The sequence below is a fragment of the Salvelinus namaycush genome, chromosome 17 (assembly GCF_016432855.1).
Source record: "Salvelinus namaycush isolate Seneca chromosome 17, SaNama_1.0, whole genome shotgun sequence".
NCBI classification, from domain to species: Eukaryota; Metazoa; Chordata; class Actinopteri; order Salmoniformes; family Salmonidae; genus Salvelinus; species Salvelinus namaycush.
The window spans coordinates 5697007-5716028 of record NC_052323.1 but is presented as its reverse complement, the minus strand read 5'-3'; the positions used below and the strand labels follow the sequence as shown (position 1 = coordinate 5716028).

At 41.5% G+C, this 19022-nt stretch overlaps 1 protein-coding gene across 1 annotated transcript in view; it reads left to right on the top strand.

Annotated features, from left to right (window-relative positions):
* Positions 1-19022, top strand: part of LOC120061875 (teneurin-3-like) — a 178857-nt gene that overhangs the window by 104249 nt on the left and 55586 nt on the right. The window contains exons 7-10 of the mRNA XM_039011653.1: positions 6101-6311; positions 11466-11567; positions 11920-12114; positions 14217-14417. Of these exons, the coding sequence (XP_038867581.1) occupies positions 6101-6311; positions 11466-11567; positions 11920-12114; positions 14217-14417 (709 nt within the window). The remainder of the gene's footprint in view (positions 1-6100; positions 6312-11465; positions 11568-11919; positions 12115-14216; positions 14418-19022) is intronic.

The window sequence follows — 19022 nt, the reverse complement described above, 5'->3', positions numbered from 1 at the left end:
GAATTTTGCATAATGACAAACAAATCCACTGCCATGCGTAGAATATTCCTCTTTTCAGTTTTATCCCCACAAAGTGAAGTGTTTGAAGTGTCCCAAGACAACGTTTTATTTGTAGCACTGTTCATCAACTGAACGACCAGATTCTAATCCTTGAGCGGATGGTCGGGGGGCAGGAACATAATTACAAATCATTTGTCGACTGCAAATGTACCGCAAGAAGCCCAAACAGATAGAATATTTGACTAAAGCATAATCATTTCAAACCTTGCTTACGTTTGTATACAATCACATCATATTATGTATGGAAATACTTGGGAACAGATTTACAAAATTAAAATCAATATCGTACAGTATATTTATTTTTTGCTCAGAGTTCCCCAAATGGCTTGCTGGCTGCCAGTTGGGGAACCCTGACTTAAAGGGTTGTGACCAGGCAGTGGCTATTTTCCACTTCACTCTAGAGCAAAAGCTTTCAACTTCACCTTTTTGACATTCTCCGACTTGACTTATTGAAGAAGAGCCTCTTTCAGTTGGGCCACTATCAAAAGAAAAAAAAGTTCAATACAAATTACAACAGGAAAGAAGGGATTACAAGATGAAAGAAGGAAGGAACCCAACAAAATCAAAGACAACAAAACAGAGTCCTAAAGAAAGAAGCCTCCTTTTATGTCCAAGGCGATTGTTGTGCAGGAAACTGTCAATGCCTAGACACAGAGTCCACCACCACTGCCTTAGAAACTGTCTGTTAAATTGCCAGGGAGATAAATCGATGTGTTTACTTAACTGAGCATGAAAGACCCCAATGAGAGATATTGACCGTTGGTTACATTTACAGCCTGAGGAGAGGAGCAACTTTAAAGTGCATCACCTACCCCTCAAAAGAAAAGAAAAAACAACTATTTGTTATTGAACGTCTTACTCTGCATGAATTATCAATTGTTTAAAACCAGGTTTTTTGAAGAAATGATCAACACTAGTTTGAATTCCCAAGTACTAGCTAATCATTTTAAACAATGTTTTTTTAGGGGTAGATCAGCTTTAATATTGCAGATAGATTGTAGCTTCCATCAATGTAATTGTCTGCATCATTTCCAATCCCCCATATATTTTTTGTAAATATATACAGTACCAGTCAAAAGTTTGGACAAACCTACTCTTTCAAAGTTTTTCTTTATTTTTACTATTTCCTACATTGTAGAATAATAGTGAAGACATCAAAACTATTAAATAACTGTCACGTTCCTGACCTGTTTTCTCTTGTTTTTGTATGTGTTTAGTTGGTCAGGGCGTGAGTTGGGGTGGGCATTCTATGTTATGTGTTTCTATGTTTAGGTTCATTGTCATTTAGCCTGATATGGTTCTCAATCAGGGACAGGTGTTTTACGTTTCCTCTGATTGAGAACCATATTAAGGTAGGTTGTTCACACTGTTTGTTTGTGGGTGGTTGTCTTCCGTGTCTGTGTCTGTGCACCACACGGGACTGTTTCGTTTGTTCGTTCATTTTGTGTCGTCTGTACCAGTTCATGCGTTCTTCGTGTTATGTAAGTTCGTTTGTTCGGGTCTGTTTGACTTCGTTTATTATTTTGTATATTCTCAAGTATGTTTAGTTTTCGTCTTGTTTAATAAATATTCATGTCGTATCACAACGCTGCGTTTTGGTCAAATCCCTACTCCTCCTCTTCGTCTGAAGAGGAGGACACCTGTTACAGAATCACCCACCAACCATGGAGCAAGCAGCGTGATAGGAACCAGCAACAGCGGCCAAAAAAACAGGACTCGTGGACATGGGAGGAAATATTGAACGGAGAAGGACCCTGGGCTAAGGTGGGGGAGAATCGCCGCTCTCGGGAAGCGATGGAGTCAGCGAAAGCCCAGGATCGGTGGTATGAGGAGGCAGCAAGGAGACGTGGCTGGAGAACCGAAAGTAAACCCCAAAAATGTATTGGGGGGGGGGCTAGAAGGGAGAGTGGTGAAGTCAGGTAGGAGCCCTGCGCCCACTCCCTGTACTTACCGTGGAGAGCGAGAGTACGGGCAGACACCGTGTTACGCAGTAGAGCGCATGGTGTCTCCTGTACGCGTGCATAGCCCGGTTCGGTACATTCCAGCTCCACGTATCGGCCGGGCTAGATTGAGTATTGAGCCGGATGTCATGAAGCCGGCCCTACATATCTGGCCACCAGTACGTCTCCTCGGGCCGGCTTACATGGCACCAGCCTTACGCATGGTGTCCCCGGTTCGCCTACATAGCCCGGTGCGGGTTATTCCACCTCCCCGCACTGGTCGGGCGACGGGGAGCATACAACCAGGTAAGGTTGGGCAGGCTCAGTGCTCAAGGGAGCCAGTACGCCTGCACGGTCCGGTATTTCCGGCGCCACCTCCCCGCTCCAGGCCAGTACCACCAGTGCCTACACCACGCACCAAGCCTCCTGTGCGTCTCCAGAGCCCTGTACGCACTGTTCCTTCTCCCCGTACTCGCCCTGATGTGCGTGCCCTCAGCCCGGGACCACCAGTGCCGGTACCACGCACCAGGCCTATAGTACGCCTTGAGAGTCCAGTGTGCCCTGTTGTTGTTCCCCGCACTAGCCTGAAGGTGCGTGTCCTTAGCCCGGTACCTCCAGTTCCGGCACCACGCACCAGGCCTACAGTGCGTCTCAGCCGGCCAGAGTCTGCCGTCTGCCCAGCGGCGCCTGAACTGCCCGTCTGCCCAGCGGCGCCTGAGACCTGTTTTCTCTTGTTTTTGTATGTGTTTAGTTGGTCAGGGCGTGAGTTGGGGTGGGCATTCTATGTTATGTGTTTCTATGTTTAGGTTCATTGTCATTTAGCCTGATATGGTTCTCAATCAGGGACAGGTGTTTTACGTTTCCTCTGATTGAGAACCATATTAAGGTAGGTTGTTCACACTGTTTGTTTGTGGGTGGTTGTCTTCCGTGTCTGTGTCTGTGCACCACACGGGACTGTTTCGTTTGTTCGTTCGTTTTGTGTCGTCTGTACCAGTTCATGCGTTCTTCGTGTTATGTAAGTTCGTTTGTTCGGGTCTGTTTGACTTCGTTTATTATTTTGTATATTCTCAAGTATGTTTAGTTTTCGTCTTGTTTAATAAATATTCATGTCGTATCACAACGCTGCGTTTTGGTCAAATCCCTACTCCTCCTCTTCGTCTGAAGAGGAGGAGGACACCCGTTACAATAACACATATGGAATCATGTAGTAACCAAAAAAGTGTAGATGAGTTGGACCGCAGAGTGAAGGAAAAGCAGCCAACAAGTGCTCAGCATATGTGGGAACTCCTTCAAGACTGTTGGAAAAGCATTCCAGGTGAAGCTGGTTGAGAGAATGCCAAGAGTGTGCAAAGCTGTCATTAAGGCAAAGGGTTGCTACTTTGAAGAATCTCAAATATAAAATATATTTTGATTTGGTTTAACACTTTTTTGGTTACTACATATTTCCATATGTGTTATTTCATAGTTTTGATGTCTTCACTATTATTCTACAATGTAGAAAATAATAAAAATAAAGATAAACCGTTGAATTAGTAGATGTGTCCAAACTTTCAACTGATATAATATTATTATTTATTCTTTGTATATATACAGTGCCTTACAAATGTATTTATCCCCCTTGGCGTTTTTACTATTTTGTTGCATTACAACCTGTAATTTAAATAGATTTGTATATGGATTTCATGTAATGGACATACACAAAATTGTCCAAATTGGTGAAGTGAAATTTAAAACATTTGATAACAGAAAAGTGGTGTGTGCATATGTATTCACCCCCTTTGCTATGAAGCCCCTAAATAAGATCTGGTGCAACTAATTACCTTCAGAAGTCACATAATTAGTTAGATTGCACACAGGTGGACTTTATTTATCTCACATGATCTCAGTATATATACACCTTTTCTGAAAGGCCCCAGTGTCTGCAACACCACTAAGCAAGCGGCACCACCAAGCAAGCGGCACCATGAAGACCAAGGATCTCTCCAAACAGGTCAGGGACAAAGTTGTGGAGAAGTACAGATCAGGGTTGGGTTATAAAAAAATATCTGAAACTTGGAACATCCCACGGAGCACCATTAAATTCATTATTTAAAAAATTGAAAGAATATGGCACCACAACAAACCTGCCAAGAGAGGGCCACCCACCAAAATTCACGGACCAGGCAAGGAGGGCATTAATCAGAGAGGCAAAAAAGAGACCTAAGATAACCTTGAAGGAGCTGCAAAGCTCCACAGTGGAGATTGGAATATCTGTCCATAGGACCACTTTAAGCCGTACACTCTACAGAGCTTGGCTAGCCAGAAGTGGCCAGAAAAAAGCATTTTTTTTAATGAAAAAAATTAACAAACATGTTTGGTGTTTGCCAAAAGGCATGTGGGAGACTCCCCAAACATATGGAAGAAGGTACTCTGGTCAGATTTAACTAAAATATAGCTTTTTGGCCATCAAGAAAACGCTATGTCTGGCGCAAACTCAACACCTCGCATTACCCCGAGAACAACATCCCCACACCCCGAGAACACCATCCCCATGGTGGTGGCAGTATCATGCTGTGGGGATGTTTTTCATCGGCAGGGACTGGGAAACTGGTCAGAATTGAAGGAATGATGGATGGTATATGGCACTGCTGTCAATATTTGTTGTCCTTAAATGAAGTTGGTATACTTTTTTATTCATCACAATTTTCTTTAACCAATTTTGGTCTTAAATGCAGGGCCGACAGCCAAGTTTCTTTCTTTTTTCCCCCTTCTTACTTTCCTCTTCCATTTTTGTGGTAATGCTGCAATAGTTGGTTGTAATTTTTGGTAGAGCAGACATTTCCGTAAATTTGTCTTAGCTGCATGTGTGACATAACTCCACCAGTACTATTTATGATATTATTTACAAAGATTATAACTGTTTTAAACATTTATTTTTCAATTATAGTATATTTGAGTTTAACCACAATTTTTGTTGTATTATATGTTCTGTCTTTTCTGGTGGATTAAACTGAAATTGCAACCAACTTTCTGTATCTTGTTTTAAAAAGTGATATTTTGGAGATTATTTCCTTTTCAAATAACCAAAAGTGATCTGAATAAAAGGAAAAAGGCCATTCTTGAACAAGGGGTGAGACATTTTTACTATTCTGCTGGAGTTTGGATTTAAGTATAGCTTTTGTATGACCGAAGCCTTTAGTGAGAAGTCTAATGCTTTAATATTTAATAGACAAAGTCCACCACCACTGCCTTAGAAACGGTCTGTTAAATTGCCAGGGAGAAAAATCAATGTGTTTACTTAACTGAGCGTGAAAAACCACAATGAGAGATATTGACCGTTGGTTGCATTCACAGCCTGAGGATAGGAACAACTTTAAAGTCACCTACCCCTCAAAAAAAGAATAACTACATTTGTTATTGTTTTACTCTGCATGATTCATCAATTGTCTAAAACTATGTTTTGTGAAGAAATTATCAACAATAGTTTGAAATACCAGGTACTAGCTAATAATTATTTTGTGGTTCATTTGGTGGCCAAGCTAGGCTTGGCTTCTTGTCCATAATCATTTGCTCCTATTGTTAGATTGAGATCAGCCTTTTCCAAGGAATCAATATGTACACACTGATCTGGGAGTTAAGGAATGTTTGGGTTTTGGACTTTTCGTACTTGGCCCCCTGGCCACCAACACAAAATGGCCTACATCAGCAGGGTAATATCTCTTATCTACCCCTCAGCTCCTCTCAAAAGGGTTTAAACCACTGAGTGTTGACTTGGGTCACCCTTGCTTTAATGCTTTATTTCCTATCCGTACTGAGTCAGTTGGAAAGTTGCTTTGTGTTGTGTCCGCCTTCTACTTCTTTCAACACCCTGTTTTGTGTTTGTGTGACTGAAACACTTAACATACAGAATGAAAATGATAATTATTCTGGAAAATCTTTACTTCGACTCAATTCAATTATGGATAGCTCCTTTAATGTAAAAGGATACTTTTTTTCCAACAGATATTTTCCCTATATACACCTGGAACTACAAAGAATGTCACGTCAGAATTCTTCATAATCTTATGTCGAGTGACCAATGAATAAGTCCCAACTGACTTCTCTGCTTCACCTTTCTTCAGTATGACTTTGTGGAGCTGCTGGATGGCAGCAGACTCATCGCCAAAGAGAGGCGGGCTTCCACGGAGCCGGAAGCCAGGGGGCAGATGGAGCATCAGGTCAGCCTCCACCAAGCTGGCTTCATCCAGTACCTGGACTCTGGGGTGTGGCATCTGGCCTTCTACAATGATGGGAAGAGCCCGGAGACAGTATCATACAACACCATCATCCTAGGTAAGGGACCACCTCTGTAGAAATGGGTGAGTAGGGCGCTGTAGATTTGTGTTAAGGTACTTATTGGAGGTTATTTTTCCCCAAGTTACTGAGTGAACTTTCCTACTTAGAGAATGACTGGATAGTTGCCACTGGCAGGCCAGATAACCACAGACATACACTAATAGAGAATTTAAACTACATCTACAGACTATATGGTGCAAGCATAATTTGTTGATTGGGCTGTGTGAATTGTCTTATGCATATTTTACACCTTTACATAGCATGAACATCACTATCCCTTAGGACAGCCTCCTTGTGCTGGCTCAGGAATTGTGCTGTGGGAAAAGAGAAAACGGGCAGAGTTTTGCCTTGGGGAATTCCGTCAATCCGTTTCTTAAGATATGGAGTTATCGATAACCAATGTCAAAATTGCCTGGATCTGTTGAAACCAGGGTTTGGAACCAAAATTATTTTCCATTCATTTCGTACTGAATAGAACCATTGTTTTTCTTGTTCCGTTCCACTGTTCCGATCTGCAAAATAAAGTTCTGGACTGGATCAAACCCCCCCAAAATAACGGTTTATATCGTTCCTTCTGTTCCTTTTTAAGGATCTAAAATAGATGTTCTTTTATTTAGCTCGACATTAAATTACTTTACCAATCAGTGCAGATAGAGCTGCTTGCTATGGAGCAGGCAAGCTATAATTGTTTAACTACATGCATTGGACAGACAAGTGTAGGGTGCGAGATGTGACAAATTTTGCAGGTGGGGAGAGAGCGAGAGAAGGTGGTGGAGGAGGCTTGGCTTGAAACGCTTGGCATCTTGTTATGACAAGCATTATTTGACCAGGGATGTTCTCTTGATAAGTAAGGGAATTGAACCATTTTCCTGTCCTCTTAAGCATTGAAAATATACAGAGTACTTCTGGGTGTCAGGGAAAATGTATGGAGTAAAAAGTACATAATTTTCTTTAGGAATGTAGTGAAGTAAAAGTAGTCCAAAATATAAATAGTAAAGTACAGATGCCTAAAAAAAAACGACTCAAGTAGTAGTTTAAAGTATTTTTAATTAAGTTCTATACACCACTGGTAATTATATCAATTTTATCACACTTGATACTCGTAATTGGATGTACTTGTGATCGGGAAACACGGAAGTGCGCCTTAAGTGCCCGTAAAGCCTATACCTGGAGTGTGCATTACTGTGCTATTACTCAGATCGCATCTCAGAGTGCATCGTTATATTCCTTCACTCATTCACACACATTGTTCAAAGGTAAACGACCCCAACAGATGAAAATGCACATGGGGGCTATTTACTTATCAATGAAATAGGCTAATAAAAATTATAATGCATGCATGGCTGGTTACTACTGCCGGTATGTTAGGCTAATTCGCTTGCACAATAAATTGTTTCAATTTCGAGAGTAGCACAAGTTTTCTCTCCCGACACTTATCCTGCAATCAAAATAAACTATCTACATTTGTAATTATATTTTCGAATCATCTGTCGCTCGGTAAACATGCCTGGGCGAGAAGAAATAATAGCAAGAAGCATGAGCTTAGATCACAAGACATCGTCAACAATTAAATAATTATACGAACAGACAAAGTAGGTCTACTAAACAACACCAAGTCGACAGACAAAAACAACCACATCGCCTATGTCTACAGAAAATAATAAGTTTGAACAACAATGACTAGCTACGGATTCTGATTAATACATGATGTTTGGAGAAGGGGAGACTTGTGCCCTGAGACGAGTGACTGTGAGTGAGGGACTGTAAGTGAGTGAGCGAGCGAGCGAGTGATAATCAGCGTGTGTCTGTCTGGGAGATATATCTGTCTGGGAGAGCTGCTTGTTCTTATAAAATCGTTGAAGCAGGCTCAACCAATACTCCGCCAGTTGTGTTACAGACAGAAGAACTAGCCAATAGTTATTTGGAGCACACAACGGATAATTGCCAAAATTACTCATGTCATAATCATATTCGTAAAATTCTTCATATTCGTTACCCGTTTTATCCGAGTACTCGACACACCCCTACTAACAAGAATTAAAATAAAAACACTTCTTACCTTTTTGTAGTTAATAAATCCAATGTGAAACGTGATAACTGTAGTATTATTAACAAGCATTGAAGAAGTGAATCTATTCTTCTCTAATTAAAAAAATCTCTCCCTAATTTCTGAATCACTCTTGTAACATCAGTGGGCTACAGTAGCCTATGATTCGGCGAGGCAGGTAGCCTACACACACACTAGAAAATATGTTCAGCTGGCATGCAGAAACTGGAATATGTTTCTAAATGACAGAGGGCTTTGCATAGGCTCTTTGTTACATTTTTTGTGGAACTGTAAAAAAAATATCTGGAATGTAAAATATGTTATTAACTGGTTCCCATGCTTTTAAAATAACGGTTATGTTCCGGAACTGTATAGATCATGTTCGTTTCCGGTTCTGATTCCTGTTCTGAAATTGTTTTTTAATTACATTCTTTTCCGTTTTTCGGTTCTGTTCCCTGAACCAGTTCCATCCCCTGGTTGAAACTGACATCCTGGTAGTGAACATCCAATACAAGTCTTCAAAAGCAATAAAAACTAAACGTTTGTGTTAAGATGGCAATCTAAACGAGACCCCAGCCTAGAGGGAGATCCCTTTATGAGTGCTGGTCTTTTGAACGAACACAAGACGTGTCAGTGGATATGTCCAATTAACTCAGAGGATTTACTTGTAAACAGTTCAGAGATTCCGTTGCTTGTAAGTAAGATTTACCAAAGGAGAAAGAAAATGTATCAAGGAATAAAGAAATCCACTGTGCGATTTAAAATGTTCGAGATGGGTTGGGACCGAGATGGGCAACATGGCATGGAAGTAGTCAGGCTACAGCAAACGGGATATGGAAGCTTAAACCTTCACGGGACATGGGAGGATTTCGGGAATGGCATATCATGCTTGCAGATCAGAAATACACATACAGTTGAAGTCGGAAGTTTACATACACTTAGGTTGGAGTCATTAAAACTCGTTTTTCAACCACTCCACACATTTCTTGTTAACAAACTATAGTTTTGGCAAGTCGGTTAGGACATCTACTTTGTGCATGGCACAAGTAATCTTTCCAACAATTGTTTACAGACAGATTATGTCATTTATACAGTTGAAGTCGGAAGTTTACATACACCTTAGCCAAATACATTTAAACTCTGTTTTTCACAATTCCTGACATTTAATCCTCGTATTAATTCCCTGTCTTAGGTCAGTTAGGATCCCCACTTTATTTTAAGAATGTGAAATGTCAGAACAATATTAGAGGGAATGATTTCTTTGAGATTTGATTTCTTTCATCACATTCCCAGTGGGCCAGAAGTTTACATACACTCATTTAGTATTTGGTAATATTGCCTTTAAATTGTTTAACTTGGGTCAAATGTTTCAGGTAGCCTTACACAAGCTTCCCACAATAAGTTGGGTGAATTTTGGCCCATTCCTCTTGACAGAGCTGGTGTAACTGAGTCAGGTTTGTAGGCCTCCTTGCTCGCACATGCTTTTTCAGTTCTGCCCACACATTTTCTATTGGATTGAGGTCAGGGCTTTGTGATGGCCACTCCAATACCTTCACTTTGTTGTCCTTAAGCCATTTTGCCACAACTTTGGAAGTTTGCTTGGGGTCATTGTCCATTTGGAAGACCGATTTACAACCAAGCTTTAACTTCCTGACTGATGTCTTGAGATGTTGCTTCTATATATCCACATAATTTTTCTCCCCTGATGCCATCTATTTTGTGAAGTGCACCAATACCTCCTGCAGCATAGCACCCGCACAACATGATGCTGCCACCCCCGTGCTTCACGGTTGTGATGGTGTTCTTCGGCTTGCAAGCGTTCCCCTTTTTCCTCCAAACATAACGATGGTCATTATGGCCAAACAGTTCTACTTTTGTTTCATCAGACCAGAGGACATTTCTCCAAAAAGTACGATCTTTGTCCCCATGTGCAGTTGCAAACCGTAGTCTGGCTTTTTTCTGGCGGTTTTGAAGCAGTGGCTTCTTCCTTGCTGAGCGGCCTTTCAGGTTATGTTGATATAGGACTCGTTTTACTGTGGATATAGATACTTTTTTTTACATGTTGCCTCCAGCATCTTCACAAGGTCCTTTGCTGTTGTTCTGGGATTGATTTGCACTTTTCACACCACAGTGTACGTTCACCTCTAGGAGACAGAACGCGTCTCCTTCCTGAGCAGAATGACTTGAGCATGGTCCCATGGTGTTTATACTTGCGTACTATTGTTTGTAGAGATGAACGTGGTACCTTCAGGTGTTTGGAAATTGCTCCCAAGGATGAACCAGACTTGTGGAGGTCTACAATTTATTTTTCTAAGGTCTTGGCTGATTTCTTTTGGTTTTCCATGATGTCAAGCAAAGAGGCACTGAGTTTGAAGGTAGGCCTTGAAATACATCCACAGGTACACACCCAATTGACTAAAATTATGTCAATTAGCCTATCAGAAGCTTCTAAAGCCATGGCAGAATTTCCCCAGCTGTTTAAAGGCACAGTCAACTTAGTGTATGTAAACTTCTGACCCACTGAAATTGTGATACAGTGAATTATAAGTGAAATAATCTGTCCAAACAATTGTTGGAAAAATGACTTGTGTCATGCACAAAGTAGATGTCCTAACTGACTTGCTAAAACTATAGTTTGTTAACAAGAAATTTGTGGAGTGGTTGAAAAACTAGTTTTAATGACTCCAACCTAAGTGCATGTAAACTTCCAACTCCAACTTTACCAAGCTACATATACTGTACATCAATGGAGGCTCCTAATAATGGCTGAAACGGAGTGGAATGGCTGGAATAGTGTAAATCAAACAAGTGAAAACCATGTTTGATACCACTTCATTCACTCCATTCTGGCCATTATTATGAGCCGTCCTCTCCTCAGCAACCTCCACTGCCGTACATGTATAACATTGACTGAGTGGAATTGTGGTATGCAGTAGCTGTATAAGATGGCGTAGTATGTGACAACATAGTAGTGATAGGAAATCCAATACAAGTATCCATTGTGTTGATATTGGATGATGTAATACAAATGTGGTGGCTACATTTTAGAGGTATGATATCTAATGGCTGGTGTAATTCTAGAAAAAAAATGTCTGTCCCAACAGAGTCAGTTATGGAGTGCTCACACAACTGTTATGGAAACGGTGAATGTGTGTCGGGCTCCTGTCACTGTTTCCCAAGGTTCAGTGGACCACACTGCTCAAGAGGTATATATGTTCTCTTGCCACATTCCTAATCCGTGTATTGATGTCACAATCAATGAATGGCCATGTTTCAAAGGACAAATATTGGCTATAATGTCAGAATGTTCCATGTGCATGTGATATTTGTTCTGAATTTTAGGGTTAGGTTTAGGCTAAAGGTCAGGGTTAGGGCTAATGGTTCAGATAAAATCTTTGGAGAGAAAGTGTTGTACTTATGTCCATTGTAGCATGGCCAGATAATGATAGATGTGTTGATGTTTTGGTTGTATCAACACTATATCTACAAAATTGGATAATATACTTTACCGGAAATTGCCATATATACTTTTAATAACCTTATTACTTTCCACCACAGCTGCCTGTCCCATCCTATGCAGTGGCAATGGCCAGTACACCAGGGGGCGCTGTCAATGCTACAGTGGATGGAAGGGCACAGAGTGTGATGTGCCCGCTACTCAGTGTGTGGACCCCCAATGTGGCGGCCATGGGATCTGCGTGACGGGTAACTGTGTGTGCAATGCCGGCCACAAGGGAAGCAACTGTCACCAAGGTACACCACAGGGATATGTAGTGTCGCCGTTTGATTTCCCAGCCGGTCAGCGACATAGACAGCTGAAACAATTGCTCTTTTCAACTTCACCAAGCAGATAATTCATTGTGTTCCCCATTGATACTTTGCATGCATTAGCTCCCTCTAACCATTTAGATACAACAGCTATGGATTGGAATTGATTCGGGATTGTCCATCCAATGTGATTGGTTCAGTGCACTCCAGTACACAAAACCTGTGCTAGTCCATTTCTCGTTTTTGTCGAAAGTACCTCTTGCTTTTTCCTCCATCTTTTCTCCCCCTGTTCAATTATTTTTAACTTCATTGATCCATAATCAGACAGAGGCAATTAACTTGTCAGATTTACATCTGCAGCTCAGTGACCTGACGTGTAAGATATTATTGAATCGAGGGAGTAATTAAATATTTCTTTGCGCACATTGTGAAGTGAATTAAGAGAGAAAGGACACAAGTGCTATTGTGGAACTAACTATCTTGCCTTATTGAGAATAATTTGGTGCTTATCATATAAGTCGCTGAGATCAATATAGACTACATAACCAAAAGTATGTGGACACCTGCTCGAACATGTCATTCCAAAATCATGGGCATTAATATGGAGTTTGTCCCTCCTTTGCTGCTACAAGTGCCTCCATTCTTCTGCGAAGACGTTCCACTAGATGTTGGAACAGTGCTGCGGGGACTTGATTCCATTCAGCCAAGAGCATTAGTGAGGACGGGCACTGATGTTGGGCGATTAGGCCTGGCTCGCAGTCGGCGTTCCAATTCAAAGGTGTTCGATGGGGTTGAGGTGCAGGCCAGTAAAGTTCTTCCAAACCGATCTCGACAAACATTTCTGTATGAACCTTGCTTTGTGCATGGGGGCATTGTCATGCTGAAACAGGAACTTCCCCAAACTGTTGCCACAAAGTTGGATGCACAGAATCGTCTAGAATGTCATTGTATGCTGTAGCATTAAGATTTCCCTCCACTGGAACTCAGGGGCCTAGCCCGAACCATGAACAACAGCCCCAGACCATTATTCCTCCACCACCAAACTATTGGCACTATGCATTGGGGGAGGAAGCGTTCTCCTGGCATCTACCAAACCCAGATTAGTCCGTCGGAATGCCAGATGGTGAAGAGGGATTCATCACTCCAGACAATGCGTTTCCACTACTCCAGAGTCCAATGGCAGCGAGCTTTACACCACTCCAGCCGACGCTTGGCATTGCGCATGGTGATCTTATGCTTGTGTGTGACTGCTAAGCCATGGAAACCCATTTCATGAAGCTCCTGACTGATAGTTATTGTGCTGACGTTGCTTCCAGAGGCAGTTTGGATCTCTGTAGTGAGTGTTACAACCAAGGACAGACGATTTTTACGTGCTACGTGCTTCAGTGCTTAGCGCTCCCGTTCTGTGAGCTTGTGTGGCCTACCACTTTGCAGCTGAGCCGTTGTTGATCCTAGACGTTTCCACGTCACATTAACAGCACTTACAGTTGACCAGTGCAGCTTTAGCAGGGCAGACATTTGACGAACTGACTTGTTGGAAAGGCGGCATCCTATGGCGGTGCCACGTTGAAAGTTACTGAGCTCTTCAGTAAGGCCATTCTACTGCCAATGTTTCTCTATGGAGATCGCATCTCTGTGTGTTTGATTTTATACACCTGGCAGCAATGGGTTTGGCTGAAATAGCTGAATCCACTTATTTGAAGGGTTGTCCACATACCTTTGTATATATGGTGTATGTGTTAGCTTGAACGTCTGCACTAGTAATAAGGTGGCTATGGAACATTTTCACATGTTTATTAGTTTATTTCATTCGGCCTTGATTGGGGTGGCAAGTAGGCTAGTGGTTAGACCAGTAACTGAACGGTTGCTGGATCAAATCCCAGAGCTGACAAGGTAAAAAACATTTGTTCTTCTCCTGAACAAGGCATTTAACCCACTGACAGTAGGCCGTCATTTTAAATAAGAATTTGTTCTTAACTGACTTGTCTAGTTAAATAAAGGTAAAAAAATGTAAATAAAAAATCATCCCATACACAGTACTTGATCCATCTCCTTTCCTTTCCCCTGTTTTCCCCGTGTTTCCCTAGTGGACTGTCTGGACCCGACCTGCTCAGGCCACGGAGCCTGCCACCACGGTGAATGCCACTGTAACCCGGGCTGGGGCGGAATGGGCTGTGCGATCCTGAGAAGCACGTGTCCTGAACAGTGCTCCAGCCACGGAACTTTCCACACCGAGACGGGAACCTGCATCTGTGAGGCTAACTGGACAGGCTCCGACTGCTCTGTAGGTCAGACAACGCTCTCTTACTCTTCATTAGGTTTAGCTGTCTGGCTTTGTGTTTTGTTATGTGTGATGTAGAGGAGGCTCCTCCATTGAGGAAAAGGATGATGGTCCTCATTAATATGAGGAATATTTTAAACAATTTATTTGTAGGTACTTTTCCAGTTTAAGGGCTGTGCTTTGGTTTTAGTAATCGGTTCCTTTGCTTAAAGGACCAGGTGATTCATGTTCAATGTCTTTCTCTAGAATGGGGTCGTTTGGTTCAGTTTAATCGCAGTGCAGAATTAGTCCCTGCATCTGCAGTTCACAGTTGGCGACCCTAATTGAGTACCATCCAATTAGAACCTACTGGGTTTGTAACAATCCAGAGGTAAGATTACTTAAGCAACACATTAACTTGATTGTGCGATTGAAATCCAAAGGATTTTTTGCATAAGAGGGTTTACTGTAAGTCTGAAATGACGGATGAGCCGAGAACCTGCACTGCAGGGAGGAAAAAGGAATGGGTGTTTTGAGAAACTGGAAATTGTGTCTCAATTTATTCACTTTCAGACAACATTCAAAGTAAAGCCATTTGTTATACTGTAAAAAAGCTATAGAATATCAGGACACAGAGTCCCTCTTTCACAATGTGAAACATCCATTGCTGGTCGATGTAAAACAATACATTGAAGGGAGCAATTTTAGCTTAAGCAGAAATCCAAACTCTTATTTGCCCACTTGGGTAGTAATCGAGGTTTCTCTTAATTATCTCAGCAGTTCGACTTCAATCAAATTAACTTTAATTAACAAGCGGTGTGGCATAGATCGACCACCGACATCACGCCAGAGTCAGGGGCGTGCTAAAAGGAGATAAACACATTTGCGCTAATGAAAAATAGATTATATGGATTCTTTGGGGGGGGGGGGGGGCTTTGTAATCGAACGCTCCCCCTCCAGAGGCATGGTTAATATTCTGAAGTGTCGTCTAAGCATTAATTAGAGACCCACCAAGGGTTCTCAATCGAAGAAAACTCCATTCAGAGGGAGATTAAACTAATATCTTAAAAATGTGCAAAAGAGAGTGGGTGATGGTTTCGCTTGTAAGCGAACAACAGTAAAACATTTAAATGTTGTACAGTGCCTTCTGACACAAAATATTTTAATGTTAATTTATGTAACATAAAAAAACTAATAACGGCGAGTCTTTTTGGGTAAGTCTAAGAACTTTGCACACCTGGATTGTTCAATATGTTCCTATTATTATTTTTTAAATTATTCAAGCTCTGTCAAGTTGGTTGCTGATCATTGCTAGAAAGCCATTTAAATCTTGGCATAGTTTCAAGTTGATTTAAGTAAAAACTGTAACTAGACCACTCAGGAACATTCAATGTCATCTTGGTAAGCAACTGCAGTGTATATTTGGCCGTGTCTTTTAGGTTATTGTCCTGCTGAAAGGTGAATTTGTCTCCCAGTGTCTGTTGGAAAGAAAACTGAACCAGGTTTTCCTATAGGATTTTGCCAGTGCTTAGGTGTACTCCGTTTCTTTTTATCCTAAAAAAAACTCCCTAGTCCTTGCCGATAACAAGCAATCCCATAACATAATGCAGCCACCACCATGCTTGAAAATATGAAGAGTGGTACTCAATGCTGTGTTGTGTTGGATTTTTCCCAAACATAACGCTTAATTTCTTTGCAACATTTTTTGCAGTATTACTTTAATGCCTTGTTGCAAACACGATGCATGTTTTTAAAATATTTTTTTATTCTGTAGAGATTGTGGAGTAACTACAATGTTGTTGATCCCATCACCCAAAAATGTATATCACAACCATTAAACTCTGTAACTTTTTTTAAATCACAATTGGCCTCATGGTCAAATCACTGAACAGTTTCCTTCCTCTCCGGCAACTGAATTAGGAAGGGCGCCTGTATCTTTGTAGTGACTGGGTATATTGATACACCATCCAAAGCCTAATTAATAACTTCACCATGCTCAAAGGCATATTCAGCCTCTGCTTTTGTTTATTTGTACACATCTACCAATAGGTGCCCTTCTTTGCGAGCCATTGAAATACCTCCCTGATCTTTTTGGTTGAATCTGTGCTTGAAATTCACTACGCGATTGAGGAACCTTAAAAGTAATTGTATGTGTGGGGTACAGAGATGGGGTAGTCATTCAACATTTTTGGTAACCTCTATTATTGAATACAGAATGAGTCTATGCAACTTATGTGATTTGTTAAGCACATTTTTACTCCTGAACTTATTTAGGCTTGCCATAGCAAAGGGTTTGAATACATACACTGAGATTAACACATTTTGAATTCAAGCTGTAACAAACATTTTTGGAGAAAGTAAAGGGGTGTGAATACTTTCTAAGGGCACTGTATCCTTGACATGTTAACCCTCAGGATATTCACACGGGTGGTAGTTGGAATAGATTTGTGTTGATATCTTCCTAGATTTACTCACAAATGATTTGTTTAAAGTCACAAACGTTCACCGGTAGCCTACTTAGAGTAACTTTTTAAAAACCTGACGAAGTCTGTTCTTGCCATCTGAACACGATGCTGTGGTGACATTTGAACGTGTTCTGGAGCCTCTGAAGGCAGTACTGGGTCAGTTCCTGTAAATAAGCCATTCCTTTCATGATTTCATGTGGTTTTCCCTCAAGAATAGAATAGAGCTTTTAGTGTGGATTATGGCATGCCAGTGGCTGGAGCACTCACCGTGGGTCTCCTACTACCTGTGAATTCAGTAATTAGAGTTTCTCACCCACATTAGGCCTGCCGCCTGACTACACAGAGCCATCTGTTTTAGTATTTGGTCTTATTCTATTGGGAGTCCCTTTGGGACTACCAATCACGGCCGGATGTGATGCAGCCTGGATAATACCTGACGGCCAACATGCAAGCCTTGTTTAGTCTGCTCTGCCAGTTAAATAAATGAAAATGAAGCAACAACAGATAAAGCACATTTTATATTTTTTGGAGTAGGGGGGCTCAGGAAAATGTGTTGTTCACATCTGAACAGAAAAGCGCAGGCTTTGCGCTTCTTTATTCTATCAATATGTAAAGATTAGTTACCCAGCTGAATCATAAAACACTGACTGCAGAAATGGAACCACAAAGAAGGGATTATTCACAATGGGCCCGATTCAGACTGTACGTATTTCCTACACACACCTTTACACACCCAGTAGTTGGTATTCAGACTTACCTTATGCAGGAATGGGCTTTGCAGGCATGGTTCCCTTGCGTGCTAAAAACCCTGCCACTTGCTGGCCAACAGATTTTCTCGTGGTATTTTCTTTCAATAGGGTTTTCAGTATATGTATCTAAAGCATCCCTGCAAATTTGGTGTACCTCTTTAATTAGAATTCTCTCGACGGACTCAATAGAATATTTGGAGAGAACGGTTCAGAATAGTAGTGTTAAATTAAATAAAGCCATGTAAATACACACATTCTGTCACGATCATTATCAAATCAAATGTTATTTGTCACATACACATGGTTAGCAGATGTTAATGCGAGTGTAGCGAAATGCTTGTGCTTCCAGTTCCGACAATGCAGTAATAACCAACGAGTAATCTCACCTAACAATTCCACAAATACTACCTTATACACACACAAGTGTAAAGGGATAAAGAATATGTACATAAAGATATATGAATGAGTGATGGTACAGAACGGCATAGGCAAGATGCAGTAGATGGTATAGAGTACAGTATATACATATGAGATGAGTAATGTAGGGTATATAAACATAAAGTGGCATAGTTTAAAGTGGCTAGTGATACATGTATTACATAAAGGTGGCAAGATGCAGTAGATGATATAGAGTACAGTATATATATATATATACATATGAGATGAGTAATGTAGGGTATGTAAACATTATATTAAGTGGCATTGTTTGAAGTGGCTAGTGATACATTTTTACATACATTTCCATCAATTCCCATTATTAAAGTGGCTGGAGTTGAGTCAGTATGTTGGCAGCAGCCACTAAATGTTAGTGGTGGCTGTTTAACAGTCTGATGGCCTTGAGATAGTGACCTCGCCTTCTGGATGATAGCGGGGTGAACAGGCAGCCTCACTACCCTCTGGAGAGCCTTACGGTTGTGGGCGGAGCAGTTGCCATACCAGGCGGTGATACAGCCCGACAGGATGCTCTCGATTGTGCATCTGTAGAAGTTTGTGAGTGCTTTTGGTGACAAGCCGAATTTCTTCAGCCTCCTGAGGTTGAAGAGGCGCTGCTGCGCCTTCTTCACAACGCTGTCTGTGTGGGTGGACCAATTCAGTTTGTCCGTGATGTGTACGCCGAGGAACTTAAAACTTACTACCCTCTCCACTACTGTCCCGTCGATGTGGATAGGGGGGTGCTCCCTCTGCTGTTTCCTGAAGTCCACAATCATCTCCTTTGTTTTGTTGACGTTGAGTGTGAGGTTATTTTCCTGACACCACACTCCGAGGGCCCTCACCTCCTCCCTGTAGGCCGTCTCGTCGTTGTTGGTAATCAAGCCTACCACTGTAGTGTCATCCACAAACTTGATGATTGAGTTGGAGGCGTGCATGGCCACGCAGTCGTGGGTGAACAGGGAGTACAGGAGAGGGCTCAGAACGCAC